The sequence below is a fragment of the Thamnophis elegans genome, chromosome Z (genome assembly GCF_009769535.1).
Source record: "Thamnophis elegans isolate rThaEle1 chromosome Z, rThaEle1.pri, whole genome shotgun sequence".
Classification (NCBI taxonomy): domain Eukaryota; kingdom Metazoa; phylum Chordata; class Lepidosauria; order Squamata; family Colubridae; genus Thamnophis; species Thamnophis elegans.
In genome coordinates this window covers 30,621,913-30,642,244 of record NC_045558.1, presented here as the reverse complement: position 1 = coordinate 30,642,244, position 20,332 = coordinate 30,621,913, and the positions used below count along the sequence as shown (strand labels likewise).

Below are 20,332 nucleotides of genomic sequence, written 5' to 3'. Positions count from 1 at the left end.
TTGGAGGAAAGGTATAACAGTGTTTGCAGAACACACCTGCCCTTCTGCCATGGAGAAACCTAATATTCCAGCCCACATCTCTTTCAGTATTCTTTCTGCAGCAATACAGATAGTCATTTCCTTTTTAACAACCATTCATTCAGCAACCGTTTAGTTTTTATGGCGCTGAACGAGTGAGGGTCATAAGTGGTTGTCAATGTTGTGGATGTCCCAATATTCATATGATCACACAATCAAATCCAGGCGTTTGTCAACCATCTTAAACTTATGACAGTTGCAGTATCATGATCTCCATTTTCATTTGCTGGCTTCCCTAAGCAAAGCCCTTGAAGAGCATTCGGCTTGTCCAGAATGCAGCCGCGCGAGCGATCGTGGGTGCACCTCGGTACACCCACGTTACACCTATCCTCCGCAAGCTGCACTGGCTGCCTATTGGTCTTCGGATACGCTTCAAGGTGCTAGTTGTCACTTATAAGCCCTTCATGGTATTGGACCTGGGTAATTGAGAGACCGCCTGCTGCCAATTACCTCCAACAGACTGATTAGATCCCACAGATTAGGCCTCCTCCGAATTCCATCTATGGGCCAATGCCGATTGGCTACCATCCGGACGAGGGCCTTCTCTGTGGCTGCTCTGGCCCTCTGGAACGAGCTCTCCATGGAGATTCAGACCCTCACCACCCTCCACCCTTTCCGCAAAGCCTTAAAAACCTGGCTGTTCTGACAGGCCTGGGGCTGATGAGTTCCTGTCCCCACTCGAATGGTGTGGCTGTTGATTGTTTTTAAAATTGTGGTGTTGTGTTGTTCGTTGTCTTTTTTTTTTTTTCCTGTTTGTTCCCCCCCCCTCCCGACTTGGTTTGTGAGCCGCCCTGAGTCCCTCTGGGAATAGGGCGGCATAGAAATACAATAAAATCGAAAAAAGAAAGCTGGCAGGGAAGGTTGCAAGTCACCGTAACTCATTGTCACTCCTACCATCTTTTCTTCTGAACCCAGCTACAGAGTTCAAGATTCTGGGGATTTCATATTCAGTAGTGCCAATATGCAGTTATTTCCCACCCAACCACCCCCGGTACTTCTACCTAGCTGGCTATGCTCACACCATGGCAGCCACATGGTGGCGTGCCCTTCCACCTCTGCAAAAGGCATCAGCACTTACATCATATTTCAACATCTACAGCTTGAATTGACCCCAGTCCACAGCACTTACCTGCCACTGGCCTGCTTGCAAACTGCCCGAGAATTGCAACTTCCTGCCAACTTTCTCGTTGTCTTTGCTTGTTGGAAGCCAGCAAGTAGTTGCCAGGAGATCCTTCCTTAATGACTTGTGATTCTGGTTTAACAAGGGACTATTGGGATTGCTATTGCTAGGCGATATAAGGCCACAACATACAGGTAGTCCTCGATCTACAACAGTTCATTTAGTAACCGTTTGAACTTACAGCTGCACTCAAAAATGATTTATAATCATTTTTCACACTTATGACCATTGTTGCATCACCATGATCAAAATTCAGACAGTTGTCAACTGACAGTCACAATGCCCTAGGCTGTGATTATCTTTTGTGACCTTCTGACAAGCAAAGTCAATCGGGAAGCCAGATTCACTTTACAATTGTTACTAACTTAACAACTGCTGTGATTCACTTAACAACTATGGCATGAAAGTTCATAAAATGGGGCAAAACTCACTTAACAAATGTCTCACATAAATTTTGGGCTCAATTGTCATAAAATGAGTACTACCTGTAGTGTTTTACAATTGCATTGCTAAGCAATGAAAATTCTGGCCCAATGATTGTTGGTAAGTGAAGTCTACTTGTATGCATCCTATTCTTATAGATGTGTTTATTTAAAATCTGTGAATGATTTTTGTTTGCTTTTGACTATATGACTATGACTGTATGACTATAAGCATAAATCTTTAAAAGAATTGCATAATATTTTCAGCTGCCATTTATTTATACATTTATTTACTTTTAGGATTATATAAATAAACAAGATTTTCTTAATCTTGTTTGGTTTTTTATCTCTTAATGTTACATTGACACCAAAGAAGTATCTATTTGTGTGTGCATGTGTGTATTAAATACATTGGCACAAAATGATACACACATACTCTTTTAGTAGTTCTGTAATTTGGTATTAAAGTAGGCTTTCCTCTTTTATCTATTTCTGGTAAGAAATTCTATTTTCTTACCATTCAGATTGAAATTAATTACTGGGGCCGGTATTTTTTATCACTTTAATTGGCACCTTTACTGCTTGGCATTAATAATAAAAATCGGACAAAATGATCCTGTTGGTCAATATTAAGCCTTAATTAATGGCAAATGGCAAATACCTTCTACAAAGGTAGAAAAGAGAAATGACAAAAGACAGCTGCTTGAATCATTCTATTATTTTCTGCTTTAAAAATAAAGAGGGATTATATTTTGACCAGATTTCAACCCAAGTTATTTTTAGTTTAGTTTTTATTTCCTATCTTGTTTTTATTTTGATCGTTATGCTTAATATTTAAACCCTATCTGGAGCGTGGCAATTCAATAGAGACCACATGTTTTGTTTACATAAAGTTTCAGGTTCACTGCTTTATGTTATGCCCTGGTTATAGAAGGGAAGGGAAAAAATATAATTAAAAAAAGAATAGAAAATGAACAGAATAGAAACTGGAAGGGATATTGAGGGTCTTCTAGTCCAACCCCCTGCTCAAGCAGGAAAACCTATATCATTTCAGACAGTCTTTTTGAAAACCTCTAATGATGAAGCACCCACAACTGCTAAAGGCAAGCTGTCCCACTGGTTAATTTTCTAACTGTTAGGGCCTTTCTCCATAATTCCAGGCTGATTCTTTCCTTGATTAGTTGCCATCCATTGTTTCCTTCTAAGACTTTGCAGAGTTATAGTATACCTGGTGTGTTTGTCTGTGTGTGTGTGTGTGTGTGTGTGTGTGTAAGGGGTTGGACCAGAAGACCTCCAAAGTCCCTTCCAGATTCTATTCTATTCTATTCTTCTATCTCTATATATATCTCAGCATGGCTTCTACGTTCCTTCTGACTTCCATCAACTCATGAATGATGTTATGCCTTTTCTTAACATGGTCTCTTCCTTTCTTCTCCCCACCCCACCTTTTTTCTAAATGGGGTGGGATGGTGGTAGAATAAACCTGCTTGTTTGACCTTGCTGCTTAGCAGCATGCTTCTTCTATACTATGGCAACTGAGAACTGTTATTTCTCAGTAAAAAGATTACTTTTATAAACTTTTGAATTACAAATTTTTATAGAGAAGTGTTTTCTTAGCCTTTGGATTCTGAGTTGTTCTATATATCCCAAACTGTAATAATATAGGTTCTGGCATTCTTTGAAAGAAATAAAAAACAAAGTTTCAGAGCTATATATCACAAGCAGATGTTTAATCAAGGTATCTAAGTAAGATGGTGGTGTTTTATTTTCCCCAAACGTCCTCTCATACAGAATTTTGGAATGACACATAGCTACTCGACATTTGACTTTGGAGGTTAATTTTTTTTGTTTCCATATCTGCCTTTCCGACCAGAATTTGAAGCTGCTGTATTGGCAGTTCTAGAGTTGCTCTCGTGGCTCTATAAAGTTGTTTGGATTAGAAATGTTTCTTTGCTAAACATGAATTTCCCTTTCCTATGTAACATATTTGCTAGATTTTGTCATGCTGTGAGGTGGTTTCCAATGAGTTGATCTGTTAAAAATGCTTTGTTATTCATGCCTGGCTCAGGATTAATAATTCTTCAAGAACTGGTATGAGTCTTGCAAAATTGCCAATTTAATACAAGAGGTTTTTTAACTGCAGAATTTAGGGAGTTTCCTCAAATTAACCCTGAGTTTGTGTCTATGGTTTCAGTAACCAACATCCATCAATTACAGAAAAATAAAATGATGTTTTATATCTACTAATATCAAATTCTCAGTGTCTGCAATTAGCATTCTGTATTAACCCAAAGTATTGTATTGTAACAGAGAAATATATAAAGCAGGTGACTTTAAAAACAAATCAAAACTTTTAAACATTTTCTTTAGAGGGGTTATAATAAACAATGGGTTTTTTTTCTGCCTTGGTGATCATACTGATTTTTTTTTTTTTTTTTTGGTTGCCATGTGGTGGAAGTTGACTGAAAAGCAGCTTTCTAAAAGTTCAGTATTGAACTCTGGGAACAGGGTGCATTGGATGAGATTCAAAATGTGTGCTTTGGGGCAGTGAGAAATTGAAGAAAGCCAGACCGGTGATCTTAAAAGTATATTTTAATTACTGTGCTAAAAATGTATGTGCTTTCTTCTTTTTTTTTTAGGCCGCTTTTCCGTGGTAACTCTGATGTTGATCAGCTAGGAAAAATCTTTGAGTAAGTTCCAGCTTCTTGCATTTTCTGTCAAGGTCATTTGCCAATTAATTGTTTTTTGTTTGTTTGTTTGTTTGTTCGTTTGTTTAATACAGTATTCACTCATTTTGTTACACAGGAATCCAGATTATTGATTCTAAACTGATTTACACTATAGGTATTCCAAGATGATTGGATCAGGAATACAATGCATGCAAGTCCCACTGATAGCAGTGAAATATGATTAGGCAGAAATAATTTCCATTGTTTTCAATATGAACTGCATACAATTAACTCACCCTGGATCTGACCAAGTACATCCTTCAGTGGAGAAAATTAGATCTTCCTTTCTCAAACTTTCTTCAACAAGACTTTGTATTAAAGTCTGAGTATATGGAGGCCACCAAACTTTACTGCTTCATTTAATTTTTAAAGTACATTCTCTGCCAGCATAGCTGAAGTGTGAATCCTACAAATTATAAAAGTTATGCTTATTCTTAGAGATCCTTCATAATTTCAAAAATGTTTAATGATAATCTTATTGCTTCTACTTCTTCAGTTCTAAATTAATCAATCATCTAGTTATGATTCTATGCTGTACTGCCTGGGGTAGTCATTGACATTTATTTGTTTCATCTGAGCCAAATAGGAAATCAAGTATTTCTCCTTCTCCCAGTTTGCTATTAGCTCCATCTTTCTTAAGGGTTTTGGGAAGTGGAGTGGGAGAAGGCTAAGGGAGCACTTTTTTCTTATCAAAGATCCAATGAAGACAAAAGAAAAGATCTAGTATGATAAAGCTAAGTATCCCATTGCAGATTGGTTCATTTATACTATTTGTTGTATCAAGAAACTCAAATGGAAATCAATTCTATTACAGCATTCAAGTTTTCATCTTTGTATCAATATACATGAAGCAATGCTGTGAATGTGGTAGTATATTAAATTAAGTATTCTGGTTTCTGGTCAAGTAAACGATATGCACGCAGAGGTTCGCTTTTATGTATGGATTCCCTTATAGGATTAGAGCAAGGTGGCATAAAGAAAAAAGGGGGGGGGGGGAGGAAAGAAAAATGCCACCTTTATATTCTTCCTAATTTTGCTTCGCTTTTTGCTGTTCCACATTGAATATATTAAATTCTCAGTGGCGAAAAATCAGCTGGCGCATGCTGGAGCTGACAGTTGGTACGCCACCAAAAATGGCTCTGTGTGCCACCAGGGCATACGTACCATAGGTTCGCCATCATGGGGCTAGTGGATAGAAAGGCACTAAGCTAGAAAGCATGAGACCATTGAGTTCTCCTTAGCCATGAGGATCAGCTGGGAGATTTGGGGCCAGTCACTTTCTCACAATCCAAAGCACCCCACCGTTTTTTGTGGGAAAAACAGGAAGGTGCCTTGGATATTTTTGCTTGAGTATATTTGTATAAATAACTCAAGCTGTCTTGAATTATTTGTACAAATAATAAAGGTGGTGGGTATAATATACACACATCTACCTATTTCCTAGATATTTTTATTTTGAATTAAATGTTTTCAATTGTTGGCTTTGGCTTCCATTTCCGCACTTTACACCATAGTTTCTGAATCATCAATATGGTTAATTTGTCATGCACTGAATAGTTTTTTCTGTGCAATTTTTTTAAAACGCAGGTTCAAGTGGTTTCCTTTTTCAGAATCTGGCAGTTATCCTATAGCTCATTTATGTCTAGCTTTATTACATTTACTCTATTCTTATAATACAAGAAGCAGGACAGTCTTGCTGCTTTGTTTTGTTTTTTGTTAATAAAATGACACATTGTGGTATTTCTGGTCAGTAAATGTCAAGAGCAAGAATAGTAGGAATATACCCTGTTTTGTGTGTTTCTACTTAAAGCAGCTACTTGCAAAGAAAAGAATTTATCCATTAATCAGAAAAAGCAAATGCCAATTTGAACATTTCTTATTATATAGATTTCTTGCAGGAAAAAACTCAAATGTTTCCAGCTTTCTAAAGCTTATAGTGATTTTTCTTACTGTTCAAATGTTTCCACAGTCCCCTATACTGATTTTTTGAGTGGAAATGCTAAATATATTTTAAGATGGACTTCATTACAATTTCTGCATATTGAAATATGCTAATCAAAGGAATAATGGTGAATGTTCTTGGATCTAAGGATATTCAGTGTATATAAATTATAAATACACTGTAAAAATCTAACAGCAGTAAATTTTGTATTCAATCTTAAGATTTATTTCATTGATATAAATTTCCTACAATAAAGCTAACTGTAAAAATGAAAGTAGATAGCAATGCTTTCTAGAAAAAGTATTATGTGGTACAAAGAAATTTTAGTTTTATAATACTTGTACAACAGTTCCACAAATCTCCTGCTTATCCTGCAGTGTGCCTTCAGCACTGGCAAGAATCAGTGAAACCTCATGTGACTCTTCGATAGTCAAGATTGGCACATTGTCTACCAAAGGACGAATCTTCCACTGGTGTCATTAGTACATCTTTCAGGAAAAAAATAAAATAAACAAATTATTAAAACCTGAGGAAGGCTGCACCCTGGTGGCATAGGTTTTTAATTCCAAATCATCTAACCTAATTTGTGTCTTGTACTATATTAACTGCCATTATAAAGTCTATGTGTTGCATTTAAGAAGAAGTGAAATCAGAACTAAATAGCCAACTTTTCATCTGTTACATGCCATGTTTCTTTTTTAAAAAACTTTTTATAAAGCTTTTGAGTTCTTTAAATTCTCAATTGCAACTTCAAGCAAATTTATAATTGTATGAATGACCACATATATTTCATTTTCTTTTTTTCCAGTATTACTTTACCATTCCCAATTTTAGATTATATATTTAGACTGTATACAGCATTTCCCTGTTTATATTTTAAGGTGCAGTGTACACTGAATTTTGTTTAATATTGATGGTGTTGACCACATTAATGTGCAGTTATGAGATACTACATGCGTTCCTATTCCAAATCTTCAAACTGATTTTCTAATAAAGAATAATTGAACATTCCAGGGAGGAGTAATTTGGACATGAGACTAATAGGTCTTCCTAAACTATTTAAAGGGCATCAGCTCCACTTCGAATCATCTATGCCCATGATGGTAAACTTATGGCACGCATGCCAGAGGTGATACACAGAGCCCTCTCTGTCGGCACATTCACCATCACCAACTGGTATTCTGGTTTCCAGCACATATATTCGCAGCGGCCAGCTGGTCTTCATGCGGCCTGGAGCACTGGAAACCCAAAGACCAGCTTGGGGGGGGGGGTGTTCATGTGTGCGTGCAAGTCACTTGCGCAAATGGTGCTTCCCTCATTCACCTGTGCTTGTGTGACTTGGTTGCCAACAGACTGCAGAATAGTAGTGGTCTGCAGATCGGGGATTGGAGACCTGTGCTCTAAAACCATCTATTTTGTTTACTTTTTAATTGAGGTTTTATCATTTCAGTTGTCATTTTAAAAGAAAGTCTTTAATGTAAGGTGCTTCTACAATTTTATATTGACAGCTCTTAAATAAATGAATGAAAATTCACAATTGAGAACCATCACCAGAGACTGAAACAAATATGGTAAGAATTAATATTTTGTCTGGAATAAGTGCTTGTTCTTATCTTCTCTACAGAGTAATTGGTCTTCCTGAAGAAGAAGATTGGCCTATTGATGTTGCCCTCCCAAGGAATGCTTTTGCTTCTCAATCCCCACAGCCCATTGAACTTCTTGTAACAGATATTGATGAACTGGGCAAAGACTTGCTACTTGTAAGTATCTGTCATAGTAAAATTTTAGAAATAAGCAGCATAACACAGACCAAAAAAGTCAGCAATACACAGTATAATTATCTGTTGCTGAGGTGAGAAAAAATGTGGAAGTCTTCTCCAGCATCAAATAAAAACCAGAAGTGCTTGGGAGATATCAAGAAATATCCTCAAATATAAATTTTGGGAGGAGATAAGAATCTCAAATCTAAAGCCACAACTTCATCTTCACTACACAGAATAAATCAAGAACACCCAGCAATCACAAAATTCTTTAAGGGAGACTGTGAAAAAATTACTTATTTTTTTTGTTTTTATTGTTAAACTTTATGCCTCCTGTCTTACTAAAGGCAACTTTAGGCTGTGTTATCCCAAAGGAGTGGGTCTTTAGTCAAGGGTATAGAATAACTGCATTCACCTGCTGGAACCTCCTACGAATTTTTTCTTCCCCTTGATAGCAGCCCATAGTATTTATTAGGGTTTGGAGAATGTGCGACACAATAAAAGATGGTGTTAAATTCTTCTTGAATTAAAAGGTTTAGTTATATTTAAAAATTCATATCAATAACTGAATGTATTCTGTTTGCATTCTTAAAGAATTTGCATCATGATTGACTATAAGCAGACTCCCGGTGTACCATATCAATGCCATATCTTGGGTTGCTATTACCATTGATTTCTGTTAATATAAATGAAATTGTTTGATGATGTCTGCTTTTTCCTAAGTAATATTTTAAAAGAGGATACACTCTATTTGAAATAATTTAACAAGATTTAGATTCTTTATTAGTGGCACCATTATTTTACCTCTGTAATTCATTCAACAAGTTTTGTAGGAAAATAGTTCTCTTTTTCACAGGTCAAATTAACACATTAACAAAAAAAAAATCTGAGATAGAATAATTGCAGTACTGAGAAATTAGTATATCAATCAATATAAATTATCAAATTGTGCATTCAAAATGTATTGTAATTTAATAACCTGTGTAATAACTGTTGTGCATTACAATAGTGCATGAAACTAAATATTACCCATAGAGTACATGCATATTAATCATTTAAGAAACTTGTGAGCAAATTAAATATATCCCGTAGAATTGCAGAATATATAACTTTTTCTTGCTGGTATAATAACCCTTAATATTTCGGAACTCATGTGGTTTTGTTAGGGATTTTACTTAGTACCTTTATTAATATTGTTAATGATGCAGTATAGTCATCTTCAGACTGAATTTGACTCCTAATGAGTCTTTAGTTTTCCTGATAATAATGTAGGCAGTCTTTGACTTGCCATCACAATTGGGGTTGAAACTTTCATCGCTAGGTTGTGCCCAATTTTGTAATTTTATTGCTCCAGTCATTAAGGGAATCTCATGGTTGTTAAGTGAATCTGGCTTTCCCTATTAATTTTGTCAGAAGCCTCCAAGGAAGATAATAAATGACAATCATGTGAACCCAAGACACTTCCATTGTTGTAAATGCATGCCAGGCGCCTGGATTTTGGTAATGTGATGGTTGTAAGTGTGAGGACTGATCATCACTGTTCTCAGCACGATTGTAACTTCAAACAGTTGTTAAATAAATGATTGTAAATTTAGAATTACTTGTATTCAAACAGTTTACTACTGATTATTCTCCCTATTTATTTATTTTTCCAATCTAATTTAAGATTCTTTGATTTTCTGTAGGCCACTCTTTCAAATAATACCTGTATTTGATTTTGCAGAGCTTTTTTCCCAATAAGTCAAGGCTAATTACATGCTGCTCCTCTTAAAGCAGTGCTGATGACAATATAGACAAAAACTTTAAATATATCTTTAAAAAGATCATTATCTAATAAATCTGTGTCTTTTCTTATTAAATCATCAGCAGTAGAAAAAGTGAGTTGCTGGATCCATCAGTGTTGCCCTCTATTAATTGTTTTCTCTATCTTATACAGAAATGTCTGACATTCAATCCTATGAAGAGAATATCAGCTTATGATGCCTTGACCCATCCTTATTTTCATGACTTGGAGAAATGCAAAGAGAATACAGATTCTGATGTGTCCTCCAGTCAAAACTCCACAGAGATGAATTCACTGTAAGGCTTTATCAAGCTAACCTAAGGAGAAACAAACTAGTTTGATAAGATCACTGTTAAAGGTAAAAAGCATCATTGTATGTCTGAAAACTTTCTTGAAGACTCCACATAATTATGTAGTTCTTCAAAATGATGCTTTGCCTCTCTAAGGGAAAAAAACATAGTTAGGCATGTCAAAACAATTCAAGATACAAAAACTTTAAATAGATTTCACTGTAGCTTGGTATTTGTTAGTCTATCTCGAAATCTACCAGATGAAGAAGCTGTTGATCAGTTTTGCTGCCTTTTTCTCCTAGCATTGAACGATGCCACCATGGATTAGAAGAATTCAGAGTCTCTGCCAAAATATGACTTGATTTCTGTTTCTGGGTGCTGAAGTTTGACGAGCCCCTTCTCTGGGAGTTATGGTGGTAGTTTGTTTTGCTGTTTATTTCCTTGATCATGAATTCAGAAATATTGTTGAAGTAATATTTAAAAGAGTGACACTGAGCTATTAATCTCTCTACCCTAACGTTAAGAGAAAAATGTAAAAAATACATCTGGCTATTATAATCCACAGGTTCCTTCCCTAATAAGAGATGAGAGATGATAACTTTTACTGTGTCTGTGACTTAATATTCAAATATTAATAATATACATATGGTAAAGGGAACAGCTGGTTTTAAAGAAATTAATTTGTAGCAATCTTTCCTATCATCTAAATTTATGTCAATCACTGCACAACATTTCATCTTTATCTTTTCTGATAGTATATACTTCTATGACTTTGGAAGTTATGAATTTCAGATTTATCATTTTCAGATTCAAGGATGAAATAAGAACAAAAATAAGTGTTCATATATAGTTGTATGTATATATAAACACCTAATTTTGCTTACTCACACATGCACATGTGTACATAAACTAAAATGGCAACCTGAAAAAATCTCCAAAATAAGCCCTGTTAAATTTAGTGAGGCACAACTGTTTATAGAATTGATTATTTGATAAATTGCAAACTATTTCCACTTATGTGAGACTAAACTGCCATTGAATCACATGTGAATTTCTGCACAGCACATTAAAAAAAAATCTGCAGTCTTGTATGGTTTTCTCTTGAGGGTAAATTATTTTGAACAAAATGTGCTTTTATTCAACTGCAGATATATTTAAAGCCTTTGAAATCTCTGGGACAATAGAGTAAAATCCACAGGGATTATAATGGAAGTACTATGCTAAAGTACTGTATGGTGGTGTAAACATGGATCTAATTTACTGAGACTTACTTCTGAATAAACATGCAGTGGATTATGCAATGAGAAACCAGGTGCTCATAGCTGACATTCAAGCCTGTATGTCATTATTGCAATTAACTCAGGCATCAGACCACATAGCCTTCACGTTTGTTTCAAGTTTGCTTCCAATCTGACATTTAATATAATTCAATAGATTTTATTTTTCTATATGAAAACATTAGAAAACCATACTGCTCTACTCTGCTTTGCCTTTCACATTTGCTTTATTTGAAAGCCAATGTTAATGAATAAGTCACATGGATATGTTAGCACAAGTATTTTAAATCTTGCATTAAATGTCTGTATGTTTTAGAGTTTTTGTAAAAAAAAATAGAATTTTAAAAAGAAAAATTATTTTTGTAGTATGATTTGATTAAATCTTCTTAATCCACGTCCCACATTGTAGCATCTAATATAGCTCCAATGCCAATATATTAATGGCTGCAACAAATCAGAAGATACAGGTGCTATTGGAACCAATCGATGAATTGTATTCTTACCTATTATAATTGTTGCTCTGCTATCTAATCATCTTTTTCTGTTTACTAAGTTGTATCAACTATTTCTTCATACTTTGAATATTAATTCCTGGAATAAGTCAATCTTTTCCTGTATAATATTCATTCATTTTATTTGTAGCCTATATATGGTGTGAAAAGGTGCATGAGTCCAAAAATTCAGCATTGCTTTTGATTTGTTTTCCTAAGTAGTGTATCTCAATAATTTGTTCTCAGTGGAACATAGGTAAGCTCATGTGACTATCTCTTTGTTATATCCCTTTGTTATATAATGTCCTCTGTCAAGACTAGTCATCCAAATTACTAAACAAAATGCCCTGCTTAGAAGTTTCTCACAGTTTGCGTATCTATTTCAAATAATTTTCCAGAAACTGAAACTCTGCTATGCCAACATTTTGCAATTATCTTGAACTTCTGTAGAGTAACACCATTGGTTACTATTGGTTTTTATTAGTGCAATTCTAACCCAGATTGAATTTAAGAGAGCTTAGTGTTTTATGGAAATATCAATGAAATTATTTCTGACTAAGCAACAGTAGATATACTTTGCAAATATGAGCAGTTCAAGTAGCCTATTATATTTCCAAGTTTTACATTGTGGAGAAGCAGTGAAGCTGACCAGAAGAAATACCAAGGAACAACTTGTTAAAAGGCAGAGCTCCAAATGCTGAAAATCCAATATTGTATTTCTGATGTATAGTTAGAAAGGACAAACCTACCTTGAACCTTGGATAGTTGGTTTAATACAAATAGTATGGACTAGATAAATTAATAGTTGAATATGGTTAAATGTAGTATCCTCTGTTCTTTACATTTCTACCTTTGCTGATGTATCCTAGTTATTACATCTATATCATATAGTTCTAAGCTGAACATCTAATTGCTTCTATTAGTTTCAAGATATTTTCTTTAGAAATATAAGACTATTTGTTCTGCTATTCATGCTACCAACTATGTGCAATAGAAATTATTCAACTTTATGTGTGTTCATTTAGGTTTGGCGTAGACTTAGCTCAGGGAATACCTGCAGAAGAATCTCTCCTGCCACCATTTCAGTTCCTTGGCTCTTGCCCTAAAACTCAACAGGGGCTTGCAATTTCCAGGAGAATTTTTCACTTTCTCATTTCTGACAGTAATTCCTTAGGATGTGACAGAAGACCCTCTAAGGAGTTTTGAGGTGGGAGTGACTCAAAACCTTGCTGCACATTTGGACCCCACCATACATACAGCTCTTTGGGCTAAAGAGCAATAGATCAGATGCTGAGAAAAAGTATTCCAGCAAAGTTTTCTTGCAGCATGATATGAATCTTTTGTGTATTGTGTGTGTATTGTAACCTGCACCAACTATATGTTCACCAGCATACCATAAAATGTTTGTTTTGTTTATGAGAATTGTTTCAGTTAGCTAGTCTAATTTTTAATAGGATTCTTCGTTCTTGGCCTGAATATACTGTATGCTTGCATAGCAATTCAAAGTTTGCAGTCTAAGATAACATATAATGAGTTCTAGCATCTTTGATTCTATTGCAAGGTTACATTGAAATTTATCTTTAGTATCTTTTACTTTAACCTATTGGACAGCAATATATCTCAAGCTGGTCCTGCTTGCTGTCAATCATTTTCATGACTATCCCTCTTGCTGAAAGTTATCTGTTCATGTATGCATTTTGTTACTTGTTTATATAAAATACACATACATTATTCACAGATTACATTGTACAGATTTATTGGCTGCTAGAAATTACAATTACTTTAAATCCAAAAAGATACGATCTCAGGTATCTTTGCACTTAACAGTATCTTCTTTATGGCTTATAGATTTTATTGTATTGCATATAAGTTTATTCAATAATCCAGTGCACCATGTTGAGTTTTAAAAGATTAAGCATACTTACAGTATTTTTTAAAAAGCTTTTAGCTAGTGGTTTAGAAATTTTCTACCCTACATGAGGTCAGGATAAATTAACTACACATATTTTATTAAATCATCAAAAACTATTTTGTATTCATTATATTTAACTTAATACATATAGATATAATTTTAGTTGCAGAACACATGAAAGTGACAAACTAAATGGAATAAGTAAGAGTCAGGATTTCAGAAAACAGTGTATGTTAGTGTGGAGAAATTTCAAATATATTTAAGCAGACCTTAGCATACCCTTAAATTTAAGCATCCATCTGATCACAAAGAACAGGAAATAGCATGTAGCTCAGAGAACTGCAAGTAGGGAAGAGAATGGGAATATGCTATCACCTTCTTTTCCCAGCATAGAAACCAAGCAGGTTGTTAGAAATCTCTATAATAACTGTAGCTGCTGAAAGGCACTCAAAGCTTAAATCTCCTCTGCCAGCTTTCTAAACGCTAATAAACTTCTTTTTTGCATGTTACTAATCTCTAAAACCTTATTTTGAAGACTGTTTTGATACATAAATATTGACTTTTATCCAACAATTTGCTTCCTTCTTTTGATATTCAGCACAATGTGTTCATAATGTTGCTTTGTCCAAAATTAATATAGTCAGCCAGTTGTATATTTAGCAATAAAAGCTTTTGAATAGTTTCAATATACATTTTAAAAGATCTTGCAGGGAAAATATTGTTTTTTCAAGTTTGCAGTCTGTTTGCTTCTTTTTATTTATCTAATTACAAATTCTAGTGGAATTTTTGTATATAAAAATTAGAACTGCAAATTTCTAGGCGCATGCTTACAGTTCTGCTGCTTGCTTCCATTTTGATGAACATGTCTAAATCATCCAATAGTTGCAAATATCAGAGTCAATAAAACAGGTATTTTGCTTTCAGTTAACATAATTTGGACATGTTTAGAAGTGGTCATTCACTATTTATGCTGTTGCATTCATATAAATATTGTGGTCCTCCACTTGCTAAATGGACATTTCACCTACTGAAATCAATGACCCTTTCAAGTACTAAGTTCAAGATTGGAATGTTTGATACTGTACATACATATTATTCACATTTATATTTTTTTCATTATACACTGTGCAGAAAATTCATGAAGAACTTGCAGTGAATTATCTACTTATTTGTGGAGTTTCTTTCCATTTTATATGTAAGGAGCATGTTTTCAGTTTAAAGCATATAGAAAAATGAAAGTACAACTCACATCACAATTAGACTAAAATTGGTGAAGTGCTGAAAGACTCAGGATAGAAAGATCTGAATTGGGGGTGGGGGCGAACAGTACTAGAGATGAGTGACACAGAACAAATAGGTTTGATGAAATACCAGGACTCAAACCTAATAATCTTGAAGAAATATAGGCAGATGAAGCTAACTGACAGTCCGGAAGAACTAATTTACCATCATAACCTAGGAGAAACAGAAAATGATACAAAGGCATTGAAACAAAATCAACATTTCGTTTCATTTCACAGATGTTAGCCTGGATAGAAGTAGTTAGCAATAATTGAAAAACCAGTGGCTACCAACAGGGTATGATGTTTGAAAAGTGGCAGAGATAATTATGCCATCTACTATTTTTCAGTCTAAATTAACTCATGTCATTTAAAGGTGACTATCCAAGACTAAATAAAGCCTTTTCTCTCAACTCTCATCCGGATGGCAAATCCTCTGGCTGCTGATGCCATGCACAATATATTCTTCATAAACCCAGTGTTGGTTGGTTTAACTTGACAATTTCCAATTAGTAACATCCATTTTTGAAGGATATGCATTGTGCATCACAAACTTTGATTTATTAGGATCTATTGTTTCTCCAATCCATTGATAGTGTCTTCCAGTTGCAGATGTATCTGTTGAGAGATTGGTGAAGGGGAAATGACAGTTGTATTGTCATCAAAGAATGTGAATATTTGTGTGAGTCATGATGAAAGTACACATTATATCATTTCTATAACAGTGCATTTACAATATTGATCTCATTATGGCTTATTAAGGTGCCTATGATTTGTGAATATAAGAAATCAGCATGCCCCTTTTACAAAATATGTTCTATACTTTTCAAACTGTTTACAGTGCCAGTGGCTAGATCGTCATGTTCTGCTAATCCATAAAATAGTCTGTTGGGTTATGTTATAGCATATTATATGAACTCAGTCATTTTAGGTTGTTTTTTTTGTTTTTTTGTTTTTTTTGTAAATCATACTAGCAACTTGTGTGAGCAAATTCAAAAAATATATGAACCCTATTAGTGTATTTGTTTTAATGATCAGTCTGATGTAAGATATCAATGGAGTAGAACACCTAAAACAGTGAATTATATTTTTACACTTTTACTATTTGCTGTATATTATTGTTTGCATGTTGGAATGCACCTCTAAAATTATTTCTTTTTAGGTGTCTACAGTCCATAGAGACTATTTGCCCTATTGTACTAAAGTGATTCAAATTGTGTGCATCTGCTGTATATGCTTACCATATGAGCAAAGAAGTTGGTTTCTGGGTCTCAGTTTGCCCTCCTAAGAATATGACCATTCATTGATTAAATATTTTACTCAGTAAGATTCTATAGGTTGAATATTATAACTTGAAATTCATTTTTTGAAAGTGGCAAAAAATGTCTATATATTCTGTCATATCAAAATATGTTTTTGTCAGTGCATACATCATTTAATTTTATTTTGTTATATAATCATATTTTTATGATTCATAATATTTTGGAAATGCAAAAATACATGATTACCAGTTTTCTGTCTGAAGTTAAATTATATTTACTTTGTTTTGAATTATAATCCTAAAGAAAGTTTTCTGTTCTAGAGTATATCAGTGGAAATTTTATAAAGCAGCTTCATTGTTAAGTTTCTGAGACTGTATGGAATTCTACATTCATGGGCCTTTTATTTTTCTTTTCTGAGCAAGGAATTAATGTTCACACAGTGAGGAATCTGCTGCTTTCCTCAGACAAGAGAATGAGCAAATTCTGCACATAATTCCAGGCCATGGGTACTTCAGTGGTTATACATAGATTCTATTTCCTTATTAACTTGAGTAAGTGATAATGACATTATTTTTGAGAAATCACATTCTAGTGAATTGCAATTGCAATTACGAATAAAGAACAATTCTATGTATACCAGGTTTTCTACACTCCGCTGAGAATAGGGTGATCGCACAATGAGAGAATGAGCTAGTGTCTTAACACAGCTGGCTGACTCACTTAATGGTATAAATGTTGATTGAATTATCCTAATGATGCTATTTCTCTAGCTCAGGGGTGACAAACCTTGGGCCCAGATGCGTCACACGCTGGCCATGCCCACCCCTGATTTAACAAACGTGAGGACAATGTGAGGACACGAATTTGACACCCCTGCTCTAACTCAATTGCTTTGAGCTTTCAAGCCTAGAATTAAACCTGAGGGTTTTCAATCAGCTGACTTTTCTTCAGGATTGCAATGCTATTTATTAGATGGTTACAGTTTGAGGATTGTGTCCCTAAGCAGAATTTCTCTTGAAATCCTTCCATCTAAACTAGTGAATTTTAAATGTCTTTACAGTTACAAAAAAATTGCAGTCTCAGGTTCTTGCTTAGCAACTGGCTGATTTAATGAAGATACATGGTTAGTAACTGCACTCAAACCCAATTCATAGGGTCAAAATTTATTTCCACCTTATTGTATATCTGCAGTGTAAATGATTGCTATTTTAAATGATGTACGTTACAAGTTAACTAAAGTGGATCTCTCAGCTACTTGGAGCTGAGATAAAGTGTAAAATATAGTCTTAAAATTGTAAGTGTAGGAGATCTGGACTCTTGCATTATTGTTTTCATTTTTTTAAATGTTCATTATAGATTGTGAGCTGTTAATCTTATTAGACTAAAAGAGAGATAGAATTTTAAATAAATCACCTGAACAAGCTGCATAGTATAATATTTGTATTTTGCCACTAAAGAGACAAAGCTTGTTGGATATAATATCTTTTAGATCTTGTTTTTGAAAAGAACATAGGTGAACTTGATAAGTTTAAATAGAGTAAAATTTATAGAACAATACAATGTAAAATATTTTGTGGAAAATTAGTTAGATTTAATAAGCTTTCTTTTTTTCTTTTTTGTAGTTTTTAGAAATGAGTCCATGATAACTGATACATTTTAGCTTTGATAACTCTGTATATAAAAATAAAATTATGTGACAATGGTTAAATAATTCTACCTTTGTTGAATGGGGATGCCAAGGAAAAAAACATTCTACTGTGCTTCTAGACACAATTTGTTCAGCAGAAGACATTTGATTGAGGATAGTCGCTGTTATACCAATGTTGTTAGCATAACACAAGAGGCAGTATAAAAGAGTAGCCTAATTGTTTAACTACAAATTAAATAACACATTCCATATACTGAGCTGACGTTTAAAAGCATCAGTTCCATGAATGATCCATGCTTTAATTTCAATAACAAATTATACTACAATAATACTAGGCCACTGCTTGTGTATAAAGTTTTAGAGAAAAATTGTGGATTAAGGTAAGAATTGTTCTTGTTAAGTCTTAGTTTCTTTTTGTTCTCTTATTATAAATTAAAAGGAGAGGAAGAAGTGAAATATTGATGAAACCCATTACGTGTTAATTATTATAGTATAGTATAGTGTTTATTGTCATTGTACAAAATAAATACGAAATTGGTTTAGAAACTGGGGCCATTGATGATTTTAAAAAATATGAATTGGATGTCTCTGCACCTAATTCTAGTTCAGCAGGGACTCAATGTGTTCAGAGATTCTTTCTAAGAGGACATACTGATTAAACCTGAGATACATGGATGTTTATTAAACTCTTGGTTTACAGTATTACAGTATTTAAAATATTGGTATTGACCAGTTTTTAAAATTATTTTATTCTGATCATTAGATGTTTTTTCTGTTTTCTTGTCATTAGCCCAATTTGAAAGCAATGTAATATAATTGTAGCCTTCCACAAAATCTGATGAATCACAAAATTATTCTCAGTTGGGGAAAAAAATTGACCTGAAGATAACATGGATTGCCACCGCTATAAAAAAACAACAAGTGAAACTTTGCCTATGAAATCAAACAATCCACAAAAGAGAGTGATTATGTATCACAGAACCAGCCAAAGATTAAGTTGTCTTCAATTGAAAAGATATTCCACCCCAAATATTGTTACTACTGAGTGTGTTGTGAGTGGAAAAAGTCATGCATACCTTTCTGAGCAGAATCTTCCAAGACTTTATAAATGGATCTGAACTCTCCAGTGCGATATAAGGAAGAATTATAGCATCTAATACTTTTACAATTTGGTGTATGTGCTTAATGGGGCTTTTATATTATGTTGTTCAATCTAGAATTGTTTTCTCTGTTCTGTTAAACACAACCCTTAGAATTAAGCCATTAGAACTCTTAATATGAGATGGCAGCATATTAAATAAATGAATAACATCAGAATGATTCTGTCCCAATTAAGTCACTTTTATATCAAAATCCATTTATGATTTTTGAATAATTGCAATAAAAGTTTCATCAAATTAAAAATTTGCACTTTCAGTGGAGCATTACATGTAATATGCGATTGTACTTTGTTCTTCAGTCATGTCCTGCTTTTTTGGATAAGAGCATCATCAATCTAAAACTTCTTCAACAGCTGTTTTTCAAAGATGCATAAATTGATGGAACATAGTTATTGCTGTTTAAAGAATCTGTGTTTCTTATTCAACTAGGTGATGTTAGATCAGTTTGCAAAGAAACAGCATGGATCAAACTACATATATTCTTCCAATATTACATCAAAAAGTTATTTTAGAGTATCCATGCTATATTATAGCTACATTCTGCAATAATGACAATGCTGAAATTCTGTGAACATTTATTACAAGTAGTTTACATGAGCCAAGGTGGCGCAGTGGTTAAATGCAGCACTGCAGGCTGACTGCTAGATCAGCAGTTCAGCGGTTCAAATCTCACCGGCTCAGGGTTGACTCAGCCTTCCATCCTTCCGAGGTGGGTAAAATGAGGACCTGGATTGTTGTTGGGGGCAATATGCTGACTCTGTAAACCGCTTAGAGAGGGCTGAAACCCTATGAAGCGGTATATAAGTCTACTGTTATTGCTATTGCTATTGCTATTTTGTTAAGCAAGGGTAGAAATGTACTGTATGAAACAATAACATTTATGGCTAGATATGAACTTGTTTTATATTACAACTTTTGAAATATTATATATTATAAAAATATTGGTGGGCTGCTTGGACTAATTATATACATATCTCAACATTACTTAAGTGTCTTTATTAGTAGATGTCATTAATTATAGAGATTTTAGGAAAGTTTCATTAAATATTTGAATGTTTAAGAAAATATGTGCAGAAATATCATAATACAGTTCTGTGTGACTTGTCATACTTTTCTGT

General features: G+C 34.0%; 1 protein-coding gene across 3 annotated transcripts in view; it reads left to right on the top strand.

Annotated features, from left to right (window-relative positions):
- Positions 1-19,371, top strand: part of CDK6 (cyclin dependent kinase 6) — a 131,882-nt gene extending 112,511 nt beyond the window's left edge. Inside the window, exons 6-9 of one of the 3 annotated variants that reach the window (XR_004256870.1) lie at positions 4,320-4,370; positions 7,976-8,111; positions 10,048-10,252; positions 10,487-10,530. Coding sequence is in view for 2 of the 3 variants with exons in the window: in XM_032235517.1 (XP_032091408.1) it covers positions 4,320-4,370; positions 7,976-8,111; positions 10,048-10,190; positions 12,978-13,158 (511 nt within the window). In the remaining variant the exon portion in view is untranslated. Of the gene's footprint in view, positions 1-4,319; positions 4,371-7,975; positions 8,112-10,047; positions 10,253-10,486; positions 12,610-12,977 lie in introns of those variants that run through there. The other 2 variants (XM_032235517.1, XM_032235516.1) reach the window with 2 other exon arrangements.
- The last annotated feature ends 961 nt before the right edge of the window (positions 19,372-20,332 follow it).